This window comes from Chiroxiphia lanceolata, chromosome 16 (assembly GCF_009829145.1).
Source record: "Chiroxiphia lanceolata isolate bChiLan1 chromosome 16, bChiLan1.pri, whole genome shotgun sequence".
In the NCBI taxonomy this organism is placed as follows: Eukaryota; Metazoa; Chordata; class Aves; order Passeriformes; family Pipridae; genus Chiroxiphia; species Chiroxiphia lanceolata.
The window spans coordinates 12,817,592-12,837,558 of NC_045652.1; the positions used below are offsets into that span (position 1 = coordinate 12,817,592).

Below are 19,967 nucleotides of genomic sequence, written 5' to 3' on the forward strand. Positions count from 1 at the left end.
TTCAGTTCCCTTTCATCAGAGAAAGAACTATTATTGTTCTGTCTTCTTCAAAAGCAGGAGAGGGGAGCTAACCACTTATAATAAACCCCAGTGGGTTGCCAAGAATGCATAGTATTGCCTTTGTCAACCATCCATACATGAATTTTGATGCCCTTTTTACTAGAGTATTTATAATTGCTGCTTCTTTCAATTTCTTCCTGATATATCCCATAAAAATAGCTTGATTACTAAAATTAAAATCAGTATGACCAACACAGAGTAAGAGATCAAAATGACATCCCATTACAAATGTATCTTCATATGGATCCCATATCCCTCTGTTCCAATAGCCCACCTCTTCTCCTTTCTGCAGGGAGTGAAAGCAGGAGGAATGTCAGACTTGAAAATATATTATTCCTTCCTCACTGGAAAGAAAGCTTCTATTTATTTTTCCAAGCTCTCTATTGAGATGTCATCCAAGAAGCAAGGTTCACTGCTGAGTCTAAATGCACTTGATACTCAAAAGAGAAATATCACCCAGAAATGCACTCAGAAATAAATGCCATTGTGTCTGTTTGTCATTGAAGGTATAGCAGAAATGTAGGTGTTTTCAGCAAAAAGAAAGCATAAAATTCAAAACCCTTTCCCAAGTCGTCTGTAGATTTGAGCTTGTGGTGACCAACAAAACGAAATGGGAAATCAATCTGAGTGCTCTGGAACTTGGCAACTCTTTAATTTCAAAAATTCACCGCTTTATAGACCTACGAGAGACAAAAAGCCTCAAGACTCGGGGCTGCCTTGAAAGAGTCCTTCCTGTGTTTAGAAATTGGAGAGGATTCTTTGGCAAGGGAGACTGGAGAGACCCGGGCAAGAGTTGACGCGTTTCTTAATTTAAAACATTATAAACTTTTATGAGCGGAGCCGTCAGGGCTGAGAGCTCTGTCAGCCCTCCTGCCTCGGCTTCTCGCCGCGTTATCGGCCGGAGCAGATGAACCACCTGCTCCTGAGCAGAACCCGCGTGGTGGACCTGATTTAGGAAATCATTTCTGAAATAGGAGCAGGGCTTTTCATAAACTGACAAGAAAACTTGTTTAATCTCCTGTGCCTTTTTAGTAATCCCCTCTTCAGTCACAGTCTCTCTTAATTACCTGCTGTTGGACCATTTTTCTCAGAAGTCTCTCCAAACCATATCTGGTTTATTTTCCTCAGCAAATAGTCTGCTTTTAGCTAATTTTATAAAACGCTCTGTGTGTTTGCTCAGTGAATTTTTCAGCTGCCCTCTGGCAGTGATGAGCTGACTCAAAACATTAGGGTTTCTGTTTTGAACATGTATCATTTGCAATGGGCTAATATTTCTCTCCTAGATTGTCACAACGACTTCGTGTTCTTTTCTTGCAAATCTGCTATTTTAATTGCTTTGTCAGAGTCCCCTCAGGTCACCTTGGTGGCAATGCCATTAACCCTGGGCTTATCTATCAATTACAGATTTTTAAAGTGTCCGGGGACGTATTTTTCTGTCATACAAAGTAAGTTATGGAAAACTTGCCTCCATACAACTCTTCATCATTAGAGCAGTGAGGTCTTCAGATATTCTATATTGAAAAACTTTCATATATTTCCTGTTTGGGGCTTCAGTGAACAAAAGAAAGATAATAATGCTAGAATTACACTGCCAGTGTCTGGTCAAGGGGTGTTGAGTGCCCTGGGTGTTATTGTACTAAACCTCATCCACTTTCATGGTGCATAAGAAGGTGAGCAGTTCTAGTCTGAGGTCCTTCTCATCCTGAAAAAGGGTTGAAATTAGCATTCCCTGTAATAATTTCTTGGATGTTAGCAGCAAGGAAAAGTAATTCTCTTAAAGGAAAAATAGAAGCAATGATCTCTTTGGGGAATGTGAATATTCATGATGGTGGTACAGGTCTCATTTATCATCCCTTCCACCCAGTATGTGGTAGAAAATGAGAAGGAGACAAAGTGTAAGTACTTGCTAAAGTAGAAATTACCACTTATTAATCTCTGCTTTTGTATACTACAAAGAGAGAAGTACACTTCTGTGCCGAAATGTCTTTGTAGTTTTAAATACTTATTTCTGCCCAGGTGTGTATCTTAAGTACTTGTTCTGTCTGCCTTGAGGGACTTAAATCTGTAAGCACCATCTGTTGCTGGTTGGTGTGGACACATGGCTAAAAACTATGATATCAGTGAGAAGGTGTCCTGTATGGCTGCAGCTCATGCTGCTCAATCTCTGAACAGAAAGTGCTTGTTTCCTTCACCCTGCTGACTGATTATCATTGTCAATCTAACAGAATAATCAACTAAACCCAAATCCTGAGCAAACAAAACCCCATATTTAAACTCAGTTTGTGTGTTAAAAGAAAAACAGGGAAGAGGGAATGTCCCCTCTTCTCCAGAAGTCTTCTGAGACTTGTACATTAAGAAAAAGAGGCTCAGCTTTAAGTCTTGTAGCCTGTCTTCAAGTGAGCTGTTGATTGAGCCCTTCTAATGTATGGGAGATCAAGATTACTAAATGCACGTCCTGAAAATATCCTTAATATGTACCAGGGGTGCTTATTTACTTCCCAGAAAAGCAGCTGCATGGGGATAAGTTTGCTGTGAGCTCCCCCTCAGCTATTCCTACATTGCTGCTTCTGTGACCATCATCTTCCAGAGGGAGCTGAAGCCATGACCCATCTCTGAGCTCTTCCCCACAGGGAGTGTTGATAAATGACGTGGGGACTGGGACTTCAGTGAACCATGTAGCAACAAGACGTTTCACTCTTTCCTTCAGTAATTATCTTTGCCAGCTTAATCACAAAAACTTTTCCAACCAGCTTGCTTAGGACATAATGATAAATTGTAGCAGAGGTTTAATGTTTATTATAATTTAATGTTTCATTCAAAATTAAGTAGCACACTCCTGTAGTCCCAGGGTAAATGGCCATGTCTTACACCCCCTCTCCACGCTTTCCGATGACAGCCTTTCTCTGCTGTTTTCTCTCAGGCCACCTGCCCTTCTGCTTTGTTTCCAGGTCCCCTTCATCCCTAAACTTAACTCATCCAAAATTTTACAGTGCTGTGTTCAAAATCTGCTTCCTTTGGGCCCAGCCCAAAAGTGGCCGTGTCTGAGCTGTCAGTGCGTGCCCAGCTCTAAGGGAGAGCTCAGTCAGCCCAAACTCCTCACAATCAAGGCATCCCAAGCAAGTGATTTAATGAAGTTAAGATCTGAATCACACCCTGAGGTGTCATTCCATGTTTACTACAGAAAGAGCCCGGGGTCACCATGCTGCTAATTTCGTTATGCATTTAAAGTCAAATGAGACGAGACAAGACTTTAAGTCTCGGGTTTAGCCTTAGGAAGCATCAGCCCTTCCAGCCTGGAGAGAGGTGGGCAGGGAAGTGCCTTCCACTTGCATTGCCTCATTAGCTCTGTATTTTTCTTACCACTCCTTGGCTCTCCCAGCAGTCTTTATTTTTTTGGGTGCTAACTCCACAGTGTGTCTCCCTCAGAAACACGTAAACAAAAGCATTCGCAGTTTTAACAGAAAAATAATAAAGCTATTGTCTGGCTCTCCATATGTTCCTCAGTCTTCCCGTAGAAGCCGAAATCCAGGACATATTTATTGTTCTGGCCTAAAGCCAGAGCCTGTATTTACTTTTCTGAGTGGCTGAGGAGTTTGTGGTTTTTAAATAACTGTGAGCCTTCAGTACATGATACATTACACCCAGGAATTACTGTGTTTTTAAATTAAGCCTGTGAAGTACCCTTGTGGCTTTCTGCCCTGGCCAGGAGCTGTGGAAGGGTCACCCTCAGCTTTCCCGGGGAGGAGGGAAGGTTGAATGGGTAAAAACTGTCCCTCCTTGCTTTTCCTTCGCTATGAGATCCTTGTCCTCCTTAGGAACAGGATGATAAGGAGCAGAAATCATGCTCAAGTATAATGCTGAAGGGCTTTTATCTCTTAAAACACATCAGCATCGAAGGGTTGCAGCAGAATTTAGTGTTCTCACTGCACCGTGCAGCCTCCCACCTCCAGCCAATGAGTACAAATGAAATGTTTTTCCACAAATTTCCTTTATGTGGAGAAATTACACATTTTAATTGAGCTGCTGTTTTATTTTTGTTTTTTAATGTTTCATTTGGTATTTCCATGGGGTTTCTGCAGGCATTTTTGCTACATTTTCTGGTTGGGCGCTCCCAAAAAAATCCTTATTATAGGAAGGAAGGATTCTACCCATGACAGGATAAGCCTGAATCCACAAGTAAATCAAGCTGTTCTGTAGCCTAAGAATACATATGGTAATTTTGATTAGTAGCTCTGTGTGGATAGTGTCAATGTCTTCTGCTTCCTTGAGTATGAAAAATTCCATGTTAAATCATATCTCCCATGTGTTTTACTGTTTGTACGTATTATGGCTGTCACATTGCTGGGACATCATTGTAAGAAGGGAGAAAAAGTGAGAGAGGAAAATTTATTGACCAAGTTGCTCAGTCACAAACCGTATGAAAATTGGCTTTTTTCCACATTTAGCAACATTTCCATTAGCTGTTCTAAGCATCAGCCTTGGGACTTTCAGCATAAATTATTTTTTTTCCCCCCAAATAGGATAAAATTGTGAAGAACTCAGAGATGTCTTTCATTTATTTAATTGTACAATAGCTGCTGGTGGTTTTGTATCTATCATCGTACAAGGCTGGTGTCGTCTGCCTTTAACTGACTGCAAGACTGTAGAGCTGAATGAAATGTAGATTAATTTTTCTGTGCTGTTTTTTTTTTTTTTCTCTTTTTCTCCCTTTCTCTTTTCCTTGACAGTGAGCTGCCTCATTCCCCTCAGAATCTTCTGGCCACTCTGAATTCCTCCCACAGCCGGAGCGTGATGCTCTCCTGGGTGCGCCCCTTTGATGGCAACAGCCCCGTGCTCTACTATGTGGTCGAGCTCTCTGAGAACAGTAAGTAAAGTCAGATATATTTCAACCTCACGTTGTTCTTAATTGTTCAGGCTCGCCTTTTACCAGAGCTGCTAACAAAATGCTGCTGTAGTTTGCTAAATGAGAGACATCACACACAAAGGGGAAGCTCTGGGTTTTTAAACTCAGCTGTTTGCACACTGAAAGAGTGAGACAACAAAGAAGCCTGAGATGGTGAAACTGTAACACAGGAAAGGCTTAGTTCCACCTCCAGTGTTGCCAGCCAGACTTGAGGCACACCAGCTCACTCCTCAGTGCTGTAGTCCAGCAGTAGTCTGTTTCTTCCCATTGTTGTCTTTTTCTCCAATTTCTTAGATATCTTGATGCATTCTGAGCCCCAATTTCACCTCAAAGTTGCAGGCAGGGTGATAATACAAGGAACTGGTGGTCTGTCAAAGGAAAAAACTTGGATGTCAGTAGGAGCTACTGTCTTACCTGTATATGGGCTCGTATATTATCTCTGCTTTTCCTAGATTATCATTTTACGTTGTTCTTTTAGGTAGGTAGTTGAGGATGCTTGAGTGAGATATCCAGGTATCTTCCTGGGTTACAAACCTGGCCATTGTGAATTGCCACTTCTTCCAGATTTATCATACTCTGTGCCTGGGCCTCTGTGACTCTCAGTTTGCAAGGTTATTCAGGGACATTGCTAATACCTCCTTAGGAGTTGATGGAAAGATGAGGTTATATGGAAATTGGTCACCTTGGCAATACTTTCTAATCTCTATCACCCTAGGAGCTGGAAATCCAAGCTGAACAATTGATTCCTGATGAAAAAATTAAGAGCATCACTTTTTCTGACATGTGGAAATTAGTCACTGCATAGCTGAATGTGAAGCACTCCTGATTTCTGATTATCTAGAGAGCAGCAGTTTGTTTTGCCACACAGAGAGCCTGAGAGGAAACTTGGGCTTCAGATCACATACAACCCTTTTGCTTTGCAGGCTGAAGTGCATAACTTTTCAGATGTGGAGGTCCCAGAACTGATGATCTTGACAACTGTTAAGCAAAGTGCAGGTTTCTAATCCAAGCAGAAATCCAAAGTCATGCCCGGAACTGCTGTCCTTAAAATAGTTCTGTTCAGGCAAAGACTCCTGATCTTTTTGTAATGAATGATTAAGAAAAAACAGTGTCCTGCATTCCCCCTCTACCTTTTTATCACGATCTTCCTTTTTATTTTCACTTTTCTCTCCTTTCTTACTATTGACTACAGGCAAGTAGTACCTTTCTGCTTTTCCTGCTCTGTTCTTTCACCCAAGGATGAAACACCCTTGTGTTTCTTGTTTTCCAGTGACTTTGACAATGACAAGCCAAAGAAGTCCTAGTGTGGGAGCCCAGTGCAAAGATCCTAGGGCTGTATTTACACAGACACAGCCCAGAGCTGGCAAAACATGTGAACCTGGGTCCTGCAGTGGGCTGCATTGGCTGGGGAGAGTCCCTAAAAGAAGAGGTGCAGTTCACTCAGTGCCAGGAGAATCATGGAATTGCTTGAGTTGGAAGGGACCTTAAAGATCATCTCGTTCCACCATCCATCTTGTGTCATGGAGAGTTTGAAGACCTTTCAAGTCCCTTTCTAGCAAGGATGCCTTGCGGTTGTATAGCAATGGGGTAAATGTGCTGTCATTTTATAATTAATTCACTGAAATTTGTCAGAGGCTCAGCGAAAATCAACAGTAATTCTTTGGAAATGGTGCAGACAATCCCTCAGAACTCCACAGGATGCTGTGAACCATTGCTCACTCCACGATAGATAAAATAATTTTGGCTGATGGCATTGCAATCTGCCACTGAGAGGGTCTCATTATCCCAAATCCCAGGTATATGTACTTCAGCAGCTTGCAGCTGCAAAAGCCAGCCACACACTGGGTTTGCTGTGAATTGAGCATCTTAACTCCCAGATATTCTCTAGGTCTTGCTGTCCTTTAAATTTTTGTCTTTATTTACTTTGCTTACATGTGCAGTGTCCAAATGGCTACCCACAGAAGTAGGACTTGAATATTCCCTTGAATGTTCCACTCTTGCTGTGCTCTCTCATTTCATATATTCTTGCTCAGCTTTACAGATGCCAACAGAATAGCACAACATCATCAGTGACTTTGGTTTGGAAAGCTGACTGTAACGTCTGCATATTGTCACTGTCTTGGTTTGGTTTTTATTTTCCTGAAGTTTGTTTTTCAGAGTTATTTTGATCTCAGTGGGGCGTGGTTAATATTTAGTTTCTCCAGACCTCCTACGCCTCTGGAAACCACCACCTTCCCTTTGTTCCCACCCTTCCCAAGCAGTGTTTGCGAACGAAGCTGACGTTTGATCTTGTGTGGCTATAGTTTGGTCTGATAGGACTGTGCAGGAGCCCTCTTTGCTTTTCAAAGACAATTTCCTTTTGGGTTTTGTGCTGCAGAAAGAGCAACTGTCAGGGAGGCAGCGAACACCCTCCATGAGCTCCTGTGCCGGCGTCAGGAGCTCTGTCACTGTCACAGCAGCACAAAACACAATGTGCTTCACATCCCAATCCCCCTTGGCTTTCACACGTGTGAAGGGGAGGGAGGGACATCAGAATTATGATTTATTTTCCAGTTAGCAAAGCTGCACAGAAGACTTTGTTGTTAGTTCTGTGGAGTTTGAATATGTGGGGTTTGCTTTGCAGTCACAGGTGCCAAAACATAACCCTGTTTTGTTCCTTTTTTTTTTTTTTAGCTGTTTTGCTTCGGATAATTTTCTAATAGCTTTAGGATCCATTGTAGGTTTTGAAGCACGTACCATAAATGAATACACAATAACAATATCTGTTGCAGAGAAATAGCTGAAGAGGGTTCAAAATAATGAGTATGAATTTCAGGGGTTTAATTACCAGCTGCATTAGAGAGAGGCGTGTCACTCCACCTGGCATGGATTAGAACTCCTTTTCATTAATATCAATTCAGTAAAGAGATATAAAAACCTTATTTTAATTAGAGGGAAAAAACAGTGGCAGATCGTGCACATAAATTGCTGGAAATATGAACGACTCTAGCCACCTAATTTTTAAAATGAATGTATTTGGCACAATGCAATAATTCTCAAATTACAAGTATTCACAGTAGACTGTGTCTGTGGGTGACTTGAGACATATGGCCTTAAACATTTGGGGGCAAATTTATAATCTAATTTGAAAAACACAGTTCCAGGGAAACACAGTCATTAAGTATTCCTGCCCACACAGAGCCAAGAATGTGAACCTTGATTTGAAATAGGATTTTCAAATAAATAGTACCATGCATTGCTGTCATTTGCACTAATATAATTTTGGATGTTTCATGACCTGTTTAGCCCCTGTTGCGATTATACCCAGGAATTCCAATGAAGTCTCTTCATGCTGTTAGAAGGGGATGTGCTTAATTTTATTCCAAAGAGGTTCAGACTTAAGGAATTAATCAAAAAAATATTCTGAATAGGCTTTTAACTGAAGAAATGAATTAAGACTTAAAGAATTCTGCTGAGTACAATTAAGATAAAAGCCCATTCTTGTTTTATTGTATTCTGGGATATCTGTGCTGTGTGATGTAATGATATAACTCAGATTCATCACATTGTGCCAATAAGGAGATAATAAAAGCTCCCGTGAAAAGCATCTGTACATGCTTAACTTAAAACTTATGAATTGTCATCCTGAATTTGGTAGGAATATTCAAGTGGCAAAAACTTAAAACATTGACAAACCACAGCAAAAATCCAAGTAAAACTGTTTGTTACAATTGTGACTCAGATCTAAACAGGATAATGTTAAGATACTTTTTCTCAGGCCATTGGTAGTCCTTGTTTAAGTCCTACCAAACAAAGGATGAACCATCTAGCTTTTATGTGGATTTTTTGCAATATCATTTTGTTATGAAGGTTTGAAAGATGGATTTAGTGAACTCCAGCAGTACAGCAAATTCCAATACTACCCATCTCTGCAAAACCCCCTGGAGATGGAAGGAGATGGAAATGTGCTCCAAACCTGCAAAAATCAGCTTTCTGCAGTAGATCTAAACTGTAATATCAAATTAGAAATGATTTTTGAGGAATTTGCAGTTAATGCATGAACTGAAAGGTAGATGGGGAAATACAGAAGCGACGCCTCTCGGCCAGTAACCAGAGTTACTGAACGCATCACAAGCACATCCAAAAATTCCTGACAGATCAAAAGTAATTTCTAAAACCCCACCATGACGTTGTAAACTAGAGAGCAGCCTGTGAGATTCTTCATTTCCAATAAATGAACTTGGAGAAGCAATCAGAGTTAATTCAAAATACCCAATATCCCTGAGACAGCTAAACATGGAAGTTGTTCAGACAGTAGCAATTACAGGGGAAGAGCAAGCAGAGCCCAGAGTACGTTCTGGGCAGCTTAAGTTAAATGAAGGATTAGCACAGCCTGTTCACTCTAACAGAGACTTATTTAATAGTTTGACCTGGCAAGTCTTTTGTCACCATGGAGCTTCTCCAGGCATCCTGGGACAGGTGAGTGACAGCCATCCCTGGAGGAGAGGAGAGTCGGTGTTGAAAATTTTATGGCATGTTTCCAGTCTCAGAACTGTTCTTCTCTCCAGTAAAACGAGCTTCTGCACAATTCTGGGGTTTGTTGTTGCACGGCTAAAGAGGGAGATGAGTTTTTTTGAAGTGTTTTGTTTATTGATTGTCAAAAAAAAAAGGATTGACATTTAAATTTTAAAGATACTCTGCACACTCACTGTATCCACTGCTCTGTGAGTGAGCAAATGCTCCCCAAACTACCCTCCTGTACGAATCAGAGCGCCCAGGAGATGAATAGGCTTCGTTTATATTAGTTTTCAGTTTAATCTCTCTTCCTGCCAGATCTTTTATCTTCCACCAGGAGAGGAAAAAGAATTAATAAAGTATTCTACAGATGCAGCATATAAACAGAGCAAAGCCCCAAGGTGCTGAGGAGATTAATAGGGCCTGTTGTTGAATCAAACTGCTCACTACATTGAGCTGCTTGGGTTAAGCACTCTCAGGTGGTGTTTACACTAGCAGTAAACAAATGAAATGCTTTAGGAAACGGACCACTGCCCAAGTAGCTCATACAAGGGTGTTTCACTCTCCTGTTGGTGTCTGCTCTTCCATTTTCCTCAGGAAGCTGCTTCAGGCAACAGACTAGGTCAGCCATACCTTAACTTCAGCTTACCTTGATTTGTTATTGTGCATTCTGACTTTAACAAGGTTAGTTGTGAAGTCTTAAGGGAGGAAGCTTGAGAAAATTCAGAAGGAACTAGGGTGCAAAAAAAACTCATAAGCAATGCTTTTCTGGATAGCACAGGTGTGTTCCTCTAAGTGTTCTCTAAGAGAAATTCAATGTTCAACTAAGATAAATTGGCATCAGGATCTTGCAGCCAAAGTGACTGTTGCTAAATCAACAACTGGCAAGGACAGAACTTGACTGCTGTGCAAATGTCCCTCTCCAGCATTCCCAGTATTCTGCTGTGTCAGTTTTCCTGCTAAAAAAGACTTTGTTCTGGCCTAAAGCCGTTACTGGAATAAATACATTTGGAGTAACTCAAAGATGCAGTGTTTATAGCCCAAATGGCATCATACCCTGGAGGGCTTAAACTTGCTAAGGAATCTGCCAGAAAAACACTAAATTAGTGGTTTCTGCCTTGGTGTGAATTTTAGCAGCCTTCCACATTTGGGACATCTCATCTTCATTTTCAGGCAGACGTTGAGGTGACCTGCCAGGAGCCACGATGCACTTCTGATGAGCAACGTGCACAGATAACAGTGCCAAAATCTACAGCTAGCTCCTCAGCAATTTCCAGAAGTGTTAGTAATTTTGAGCAGGGAGCATGAAAACAGCTGGTATTATTTAAAAACTGAACAAATCTTTAAATTGGCTGATTCCATTGCTGTAGTGTTGCAACACAGACCAAATGTCACCTCCCCCTCACTATTTCAGCCATGACTTCGGGGAGAATTTTTGACACCAGGCTGTGGAGAAGAGAAGTCAGAATATTTAATTTTCAACATGTTTAATTTCTGACCTCTTTGAAAACTTGAAAATGTAATTTGGGCATCAGAGGAGCTCAGTGTGGAACTGACAACCAGGGTTTTATAGCACTGCCAGGGCTGTTTCTACCAGGGAATTTTCCTAGGACAATTAGACTCGATGCTGAATTCTATCACTAGGAAAAAAAAAAGATTCAGGCATATAGAATCCACAGCAGAAGCTTTCTCAGGTCTTACAGCAAAAGGCTGATTTGGCACAGAGAGTCACGCTCCTACACCTGCTTGCAAGCTGGGGAGGAAGATATTCCAAACCGACCATGAATTTCATTAGAGTCCTTCCACCAGAGCCACTCATGGGTGTGGTGGTGTGATGGCCTGCCAAACAGATGGGTTGTGAAATACACAGCCCATCTGTCTTTATCATGCTTGTTTCCTCTTTTATTAAAATGTTAATGAATATAGTTTTTATTTATTATGCCATGACATGTGCAGCATCACTTTCCACTAGACAAATGTGCAATCTGCATAACCGTGTGGGCTGACAGGAAGGTTTCTTCTGCTGAAAAGAAACTTCTTCCCAAAGTTCCTCTGATGAAAACAAGCTCAAGAGCTCTGAGCAGTCAGAGGCTTTTTCTCACTTCTGCAGGGCTTTTGACAAGCACTTCCATCTTTTTCTTTTTTTATTATTTCATGTGTTAATTATTCCAACAGACTCTCCCTGGAAGGTTCACCTCTCAAACCTTGACCCCAAGATGACCAGTGTCACTGTGAGTGGACTCACCCCAGCCCGGACCTACCAGTTCAGGGTGTGTGCAGTCAACCAGGTGGGAAAGGGCCAGTACAGCACTGAGACCAGCAGGTACAGTAACAATCAATATTTGTGTGCTAAAGGTACAGTAACCTACAGTTATTGGGAGGAAAAAAGCTCTGGTTGTGAATGAATGGATCAAATATCTTTGGGGAGTGGGGCAGTTGGTATTACCCAGGCCTCTGGAGCCAGGAATAATTGGTGATGATGGCAGTGAGGTCATGCAGGAGATCAGCACACGATGGGAGAGGTGTCCTCGTGCTTCCAGAGTATCAGTTGAGCAGGATCTTGGAAATAATTTTTTGCTCTTGTGCTAAGCCCCAGCAGTTAGCCCAGGCAGGAGTACAGCATCCACCCTGTCATCACAATGTCACTTCTGGAACTCACCCAGAGGTGACATAGAAGGATGGCTTCATCAGACTTAGTTTCAAATGCATCCCCCTTCTTCTGTGAACCAAGGCTTGCTGCGAGCTTGAATTGCAGAACAGCTGAACTCTAAATGGCTTTTTCAAAATGTAGGAGTTTGATATGAAAAATATTGAAAGAGCTGAAAGAAACAATTTGGAAGGAGTCACAGACACTGGACCTGAGCTCTTACTCATTCAGGCTTGTAATCTTTTTAAAGAGTTGTAGCAGCCTGGGTGATTCAGAGAGAATAGGGTTACCTCAGCTGTCTGTCTTGTTGCTTGCTTAACTGATTTCCCATTATGTTGATTTGTTGTAACTATTTCATGCATGTCTTCAGCAGTTTGATCAGTGTTATATTTCTTGCTAGTCATCAGACTGTGATAAAAGAAACTAGTTCACTTGGGCTGGTTACAGGAAGTAAAAGTATTATTTCTAATTTATTTCAACACTCATGTCCATCACATTCTTTTGTACTCAGGTTGATGTTACCAGAGGAGCCCCCCAGTGCCCCACCAAAAAACATAGTGGCCAGTGGACGAACCAATCAGTCTATTATGGTGCAGTGGCAGCCTCCTCCTGAGAGTGAGCATAATGGAGTTCTTCATGGGTACATCCTAAGGTAAGTGCTTTCCTAACCTGGAAAGTCCAGACATTGGTCCGAGTGTGCACGAGGGAATTCAAACGGTGTGACTTCAGAGTGTAATAAAAACCGTCTCTAAAAATTTGTCTCATTAAATGCATTAATTATTATTTGCAAATGCTGTGGCTGCCTTGGTTTGTTAAATATGAGAGAGGGGTCACAAGGGTGAAGGCACTTAAATTCTGGCCTGTCTGTACTAGAGAGTCAGTGAGCTGGGAGCTCCCTTAGCTGCTCCAAATGCACTGCCTGAGTGGACCAGCTCCCTGTGGAGACTCACAGCATCCAGATAGCTTTTTTCCATATTCAAAGGGAATTGAAGCACCAAGTACTAGAAGTGTTCGTGTGGGAAGCTGGTACAGTGCAGCCTATGCAGATGTATATTTGCTTATTAGAATCTCAGCTTCCTGCTCGAAAGGTTAATTAAATTTATCAAAGACACAACAGGGCTCCTGCCCTACAGAGGAGCAACAAAAGAATCAATAAACTTCAGTTTTGTGCCAAACAAAATGGAGAGAGGGAATGACAGGTCAGATGCTTCATGGCAGACCTTGATTTGGTTTTGAAAATCAGCCAGTTGAGTAAGATTCTTTCAACCCCATTGCTGTTTAATAATGAGAAACACATTCAGGCAGGTAACTGGGAATCCTGAATACATCCAGTCTTTCTTTTTGCACAGGACTCATTGTGTTGGAAAGGGTGTTGCCACACTGTGACTCTTTGCAGAGCATTTCCCTTCTGTAATTTTTTGGGACTCAGTATTCACTCCTACCCAATTCAACTACAGTTTACTGCTCATTTGGCATCCTACATATCCTGTAGTGGCAGCAGCCAGCTAGGACCACACCTCTAGTGAGGGAGGCATTATCTAAATTAGAGTTTTTGTGGGAAACTCCCAGCCACTGACATAGTTCCAAGTGATGGTTGCAGCCTCCTGTGGGCAGGCTGCTGACATTTTTAATACAGTGTCCTCCAGAACTGTAAAAGATAACTAAATGCTACAGTTTAAATGCCAACATCCTGTTCATGCTGTGCTCCTACTTTTGCTGGCATGGATGGAAAGGCTTTTGTTATGTTAAGAGCATTGGTGAGCTCCCAAAATTGTGCTGTAAAGTTCCTTCTCTCTGCAGGCAGTCTGTTAATCTCCCTGTCACCTGCACAGACCCATTAACACTGGTGAGCCCCTTGTACAAGTGCCTGTTTGTGCAAGTTTTTAGAGCTGGACGCAGTTTGGAACCTGTGCCAGCCATCACTGACAGGTGGGGAAAGGTGTTTTAAGTTCTCCCTATGGGTAGAACCTTGTCCTGAACCTTGGGTACCCATTTGCACAGGGTACAGATGTTCTTTGCTTCAGACTGGTCTCTTCAACAGTAGGATCACTTCCTTAGATATTCCCAGTGAAGTCTTTCCCAGTCTCAGCAATAAGTCCTTTAAAAAGCTATCCCATAGCCTCCTATTTCTGATAGTCTGTGCTGTTTTCTCCATAGAGCATTTTCAATAATGTTTAACTTTAGTATTTTCCCCATCATCTATCAGCATAATTGATCCCTGTCCTTACCATAACATCTCTTTCCATTTTAATAGTGATCATATTCATTATGCTCAAATTGTGAACATTTTTGATGTCTGCATGCTTTGTCTTGACTACAGAGCAGAGAAACCATTTATTCAAACAGGAATGTAAGATTATCACATAAAAGCACAACTGTCCCAGGTAATAAACCAGGCAGTTCTTCCAAGTTGAATTGTGTGGTCACAGCAATATGCACTGATTTCTGTAGGATTAGGCTGTAGCAGAATGAAAAGCACCAGGCATCCCAGAGACCCAAAGCTCAAGACATGCGAGATACTAAATTGATGGAACACCTGATCTTTAAAAGTGAAGGTGCACTGCACAAGTCATATGGAGTGTACATCAAAGTCCATGGTGAGAAAAATCGTGAAGACATGACATTTCTGAACTGGCCTCCTTCCTCTGCCCTTTTTCTCACTGCCACTATTGCATTTAGAGGTCTGCCATGCTAACAGCACAACAGATTAAATCACAGGAGCACTCCACGCCTTGTCTGCTAGGTATGAGACAAAACATTGCTGCACTAAGAACTGACCTTGCCAGGGAGCATAAACCCTGCACACGAGGCAAAAGAGAGAGAAAAGGGGATGTTACACAGAGCAGAGGAAGATCAAGACGTTCAGTAAACTCAGCTGAGGGCTGATATTTATTTCCATTTGTATTTCATAAATGGAATAACAGCAGTGTAGCATTACAGATATTAAATGTGCTAAAATATGGTCAGGCAAGGAGCTCCTCAGAAGAAAATAGAGGTGTTGTCAGTGATTGAGAACTGATCTCTTCATAGGAAGACTTTGGAACAAAAATCTGTGCCGAAATACATGGAGTTGTCTAGTCATAAACTGCACCAATTTAACCTAGATGAATTTAAAATCTGACTGTAAGACATCACTGAAATTGTTCTGTGTCAATAGATTGCAGTGAAGCAAAGGATGACTAAGAGTGCATAAAAGTTGTGTGGTGAATAAAAATACAAATGTTTCCATATTTGTCTTTTTCATGGAATAGTAATGTCTTCTGTCCCTTATTGGGCCTCTGGTTTTCTGATTTTTTTGTGAATTAGCATATTGTAAGCATCCACTGTACCACTTTCTGAAAGGAAGGAAAACAAACAGTATTATTCACACTCACAGATTTGCAAGGTTTGTTTGTTTTCTATAATTTAGTTGTTCTCTATAGTTTCTTGGCCTGAAGAGACACATCAAAGGGGCTCTGTTTTCTGGAATACAGTTTGTACATGGGAAAATATATTCGGTGTTTCACCTTCTCGGGTCTGAGCAGAAAGTTTGTCAGGATATTTACCACCTATCTGTATTTGGCACAGCCCTTCTCCTGGGACTCCAGTGCTTACCCAACCCCTCAGTCTCAACTGTATTCCATCCTTATTTTAAGCATTCTGTGAGGTAAATCCTGGTGGAAGCCAGAGATGGCAATGCCTCTGATTCCAGAAGGTCAGAGCCCTCTGAACTTTTCCTTTTCAGATTTCAGAGGAGAAGAAAAAAAACATTTCTCAAGCTGATTTACAGCAGCACTCTGATAAAAATCACATCTGGGCTATTTTTTGTACTAAATCATAGCTTTTACTAGACAAGCCACATTTAAAAAGCTGTAATTTTTCTGCAACCATAAAACAGGATAAAATACCCGTTTTGTTTAGCCCTGAGCCTGTAATCTAAGTGAGATCAGATTATAAATACTATAGCAGTCAAACATGATATGGTCTTATCAGGAGCTGCTCTGTTCTTTCGGATTATTTTTCATTATTCTTTGTATAATTCTGCTGTAAAACTTTGCATATTGCCTCTTCACAAAGGGAGCTATTTTGCCAGTCAGGGTATTTGCTTTAATTGATACCATCTAATTAACTGGCTAATTTTTCTCCCCAATGGTAGGTATCGCCTGGCCGGCCTCCCTGGAGAATACCAGTATAAGAACATCACCAGTGCAGAAATCAACTACTGCTTAGTGAAAGACCTGATCATTTGGACCCAGTATGAAATCCAGGTGGCATCTTACAATGGAGCTGGGCTGGGAGCCTTCAGCAGACCCGTGACAGAGTACACTTTGCAGGGAGGTGAGCAAATGAGACCAATATCTCCATTCTGTTTCCAGTTTATGGCACAGTTTCCTTAGGAGATGTGCTGTCTGGTTTTCCCACCTAACAGCTTGTGAAATGGATGGTCATTTCAGTCATATTTGATGGACAGCTTGGAGTAGGAAACACCTGCACGTTTCAAATGCCTGAGCAGAGACAAGTCTCTGCTTCTGTCTCTGTTGTAGGAAAAGTTCTGAGTGAATTCAAAAATTATCTATTTTTGTTGACCCTCATAATGACATGTTGCCACACTTGCAGGTCAGAGTCAGCTGCAGCATAAGTAATAAATAGAAGTGCTGACGAGAGTGGGGTCCTGGGGAATGGATTTATAGGACCTGTGACAGGCAGGGGGCTGAGGTTACTCTGCCAGGAGAGTTAGAGAAAATACGGCAGGGAACTGGTTTTATCATGGCCAAGATATGCAATGTGCTGCATATGCAATATGGGAGACAGAGGCAGAGTAAACCAGCTGTGTTGGTTCTGATAATCACAGAATACCTTGTTTTAGAAATATGGAATAAGTTGTAAGGAAAGTGCAGGGAGGGAAATACAGCCTGTGGAGACAGTGTTCTGAAGCATTTCAGGAATGGTTCAGACATTTGCAAAGAGGAAGATAAAATGATCTGTAAAGCCCTGAGTTTTATGCTACAGCTCCTCCACACCTTTCTAAGTGCTTTAAGAAGAGTATAAATTACATCAACAAAAGGATATGTAATTACTTTTTACAACCAGTGTAAGGCATGTTTACACCTCTAGATTGGTATAAAAATCTGTAGGGTAATTAAGTGCCAGGCCCTTAAAGCTTTCATATATTCCCATAATTGCAGGGTTGTACTGGATGCTGAGCACTGGACAGTACATGGGCTCTACTTCATTGGACGTGAAGCAATTACACTCTTTTAAAAACTTGCAGATTTATAGTACATCAGTTAATTTTCAATCTGTGAAGAATATGTAGTTGTTTGCTAATTGTTGCCAGGAGTACTTTGTAACATGATTAGATACATTTTGAGGTGTGGGAAGATCTTTAAGAAAAAATTATTCATATGCAACACTAATTAACTACAACAATTAAAGGAAGGACTATCTATATTTTTTCTTAGGGCATGTGAAGTCTCATAGTTTAGAGGAGCCTCGACACACTCAACCTCATTCTAGAAGTATTTATAGCAGACCTTGAAATGTTTTTCTTAAAGTCTTCTCCTTGCAGCCAGGATTAATGTTTTCTATCCCACTAAAGACCCGATCTCTGCAGAGAATTGGTTTGCACACAGAATTTGAATCTCTTTTGTGAATATGCTTGTAATTCATTACTTTGTTTATTTGCACATTTTAAGCTATCATAGCACCTTAACCTTCCATCCATTAAGGCTCAGGTTTGGACTTCACACTCTTTTTTCTTAAATCCTGTAATTGACTCTAATTTCCCTGGATATTATTTGCTGTTATTATCATCCTTTATTGATTGGCTGTCTGTTGTCATTTATAAGGATATAAATCCTCTGTTATAAATTAGCTGTAGTCAATCCTGCATTCATATTAATCAGGAAGGGTGTTTAGACTGCAGGCCAACCTGCAGTGAGTGGCCTGTTTGTCTTTATGTAGTTCCTGAATGCTCAGTGCTGGGTAGAAGAAAAACTGGGTATTTCTCATTTGTTTTATATCAATATTTTCTAATAACTGTAAATAACTGCTTCATGGATGCTGCCATCTCCTAATGAATGCTTTGCTGGGTTTCTGTGCAAATCACCAAAGGCATACAGCCTGTTCTCTAAAGAGTTTGAAGCCTTTCTACATTTAGAACTGAAAAGGGAGACTGGTTGGTATCAGTATCATTTGAAACTGGATTAATATCAAGTCTCCATATGTCATATGCTACTGTCTGAAACTCTGCTCCTTTATGGGAGTTGGGAAAAGCCAGGAAAAGCCAGTGACTGTTTCTTGCTCCAGAATGTCCTTCCTAAACCGAACCAGCAGGAGTAAGAAAAAGCCATGTGTAAAACTGCCTTGTAAATCATATTCTGATTTTAATATGAGCGGAGATAAATGTCAAAGACACACACTCCCATCCATCCCCCTCTCCTACTACCAGCACCGCTGCCTCTGTTCTGACATGCATTAAATGATGTGAGCTCTGCTGGCAAGAACCTGTCTGTCTGCAGATGAAAAATACCTGCACCACCTCACACTAATCAAGCGTGCTCTGCACTCAGACCCTGGGAGGAAATAAACCCCGGGAGCAGATCAACCCATTGGCAGGAGCACATCAGCATATTGGCATCTTTGTCATAGGGGGTATTGACTGGCCATATAAGCTGTGGATTTATACCAGAAGCTAGTCTATTAATCCCTTATTAGTCCTCTGGCATTGCTTTAGCCACTGAAAACTAATCAGCTACTCAAAGCTCATCAAAAATCACCAACTGGTAGAATGCAGCCAAACTCACGAGATGCTGAGGGATCTAAACTTGTAGGCAACTGATGCATAATGTCAGATAAAATGTCAGAGAGACTTACTGGCAAAGCACTGAACATCCAAGCACTGAGGTCAGGCAGGTTGACTGTCTCTAAAATCTTGAAAGTCCTTTCAGAGTGATATTCAGCCTAATCCTTTGATGCTGTGTATATATAGGTCTTCCTTCATCAGAGTTTCTCCAGCTGTTCTTTGCTTTGATGTTACTTTTCACAGGGATTTTTACCAGCCTTCTGCATAGGGCAATTTTACTTATTTAAACAGTGTCCTGCGGGACTTTTCATTGCCAGGTGAAAAATTGAAGTTTCTAAATAGCTTTTCATGTAAGAATAGCTTTGTGAGAGGTATAAACATCTTTCTGTGGTGACTGCATTGTTTCTGCTCTGTGCTATTGGACAGGTTTACCTTTTTCTTCAGGTTGATTTGATAAAACAGCAGCTTCTGTCCTTTACTTCGGGTCTGTCCCTTTTATCTCTCCAGTGTGAATATTTCTGAACTTCCTTCTCTTTGAAAAACTCCCCCTGCACCTTAGATTTAGGCAGGGCACGGTTTACAAGGAGAGACATCACTTCCATCAGCCTCTTTGCATTGACATTAACCCACTTCTATTTCTTAAGTGCTGTGTCTTTCTTCTGATGCATATCCCAAAAGCCAGTCTTATTTCCTGAAGTTCACAGATCTCAACATGTAGTTCAATGTTGGTTTATTTTCCCTTCTGTGCTGTGCATCAACACTTCTCCAGGCCAAGCAACTCTGAGCAAAAGGCCCTTCCTGAGTAAAAGAGTGGGTGAGACACCAAACTAGTGAGTCTTGATAGTGTGGAGAGAGGGATAAAAGTAATACAAGTCTGTTCAGCCAGGCCCAAAGTGATGTCTTGCTCAGGCAATAGGAGATGAATCAGAGAAATTTATATGACTGAGGTAGAAGAGCCAGAGAAAAACCAGTTAACTGAAAGCTTCCTGCTTTATGGAGGAAATAATCTTGAAAAAGGACTCTCTGAATGCAGAGTGTCCTCTGCAACCATTCAGTTTTATCTCAGTAAAAAGATACTT

The 19,967-nt window shown here is 41.2% G+C and overlaps 1 protein-coding gene across 5 annotated transcripts in view; it reads left to right on the forward strand.

Annotated features, from left to right (window-relative positions):
* Positions 1–19,967, forward strand: part of SDK1 (sidekick cell adhesion molecule 1) — a 396,182-nt gene that overhangs the window by 264,744 nt on the left and 111,471 nt on the right. For all 5 annotated transcript variants that reach the window (XM_032703881.1, XM_032703884.1, XM_032703882.1 and 2 more), the window contains 4 exons: positions 4,788–4,924; positions 11,633–11,780; positions 12,616–12,756; positions 16,240–16,421. In XM_032703881.1, the coding sequence (XP_032559772.1) occupies positions 4,788–4,924; positions 11,633–11,780; positions 12,616–12,756; positions 16,240–16,421 (608 nt within the window). The remainder of the gene's footprint in view (positions 1–4,787; positions 4,925–11,632; positions 11,781–12,615; positions 12,757–16,239; positions 16,422–19,967) is intronic.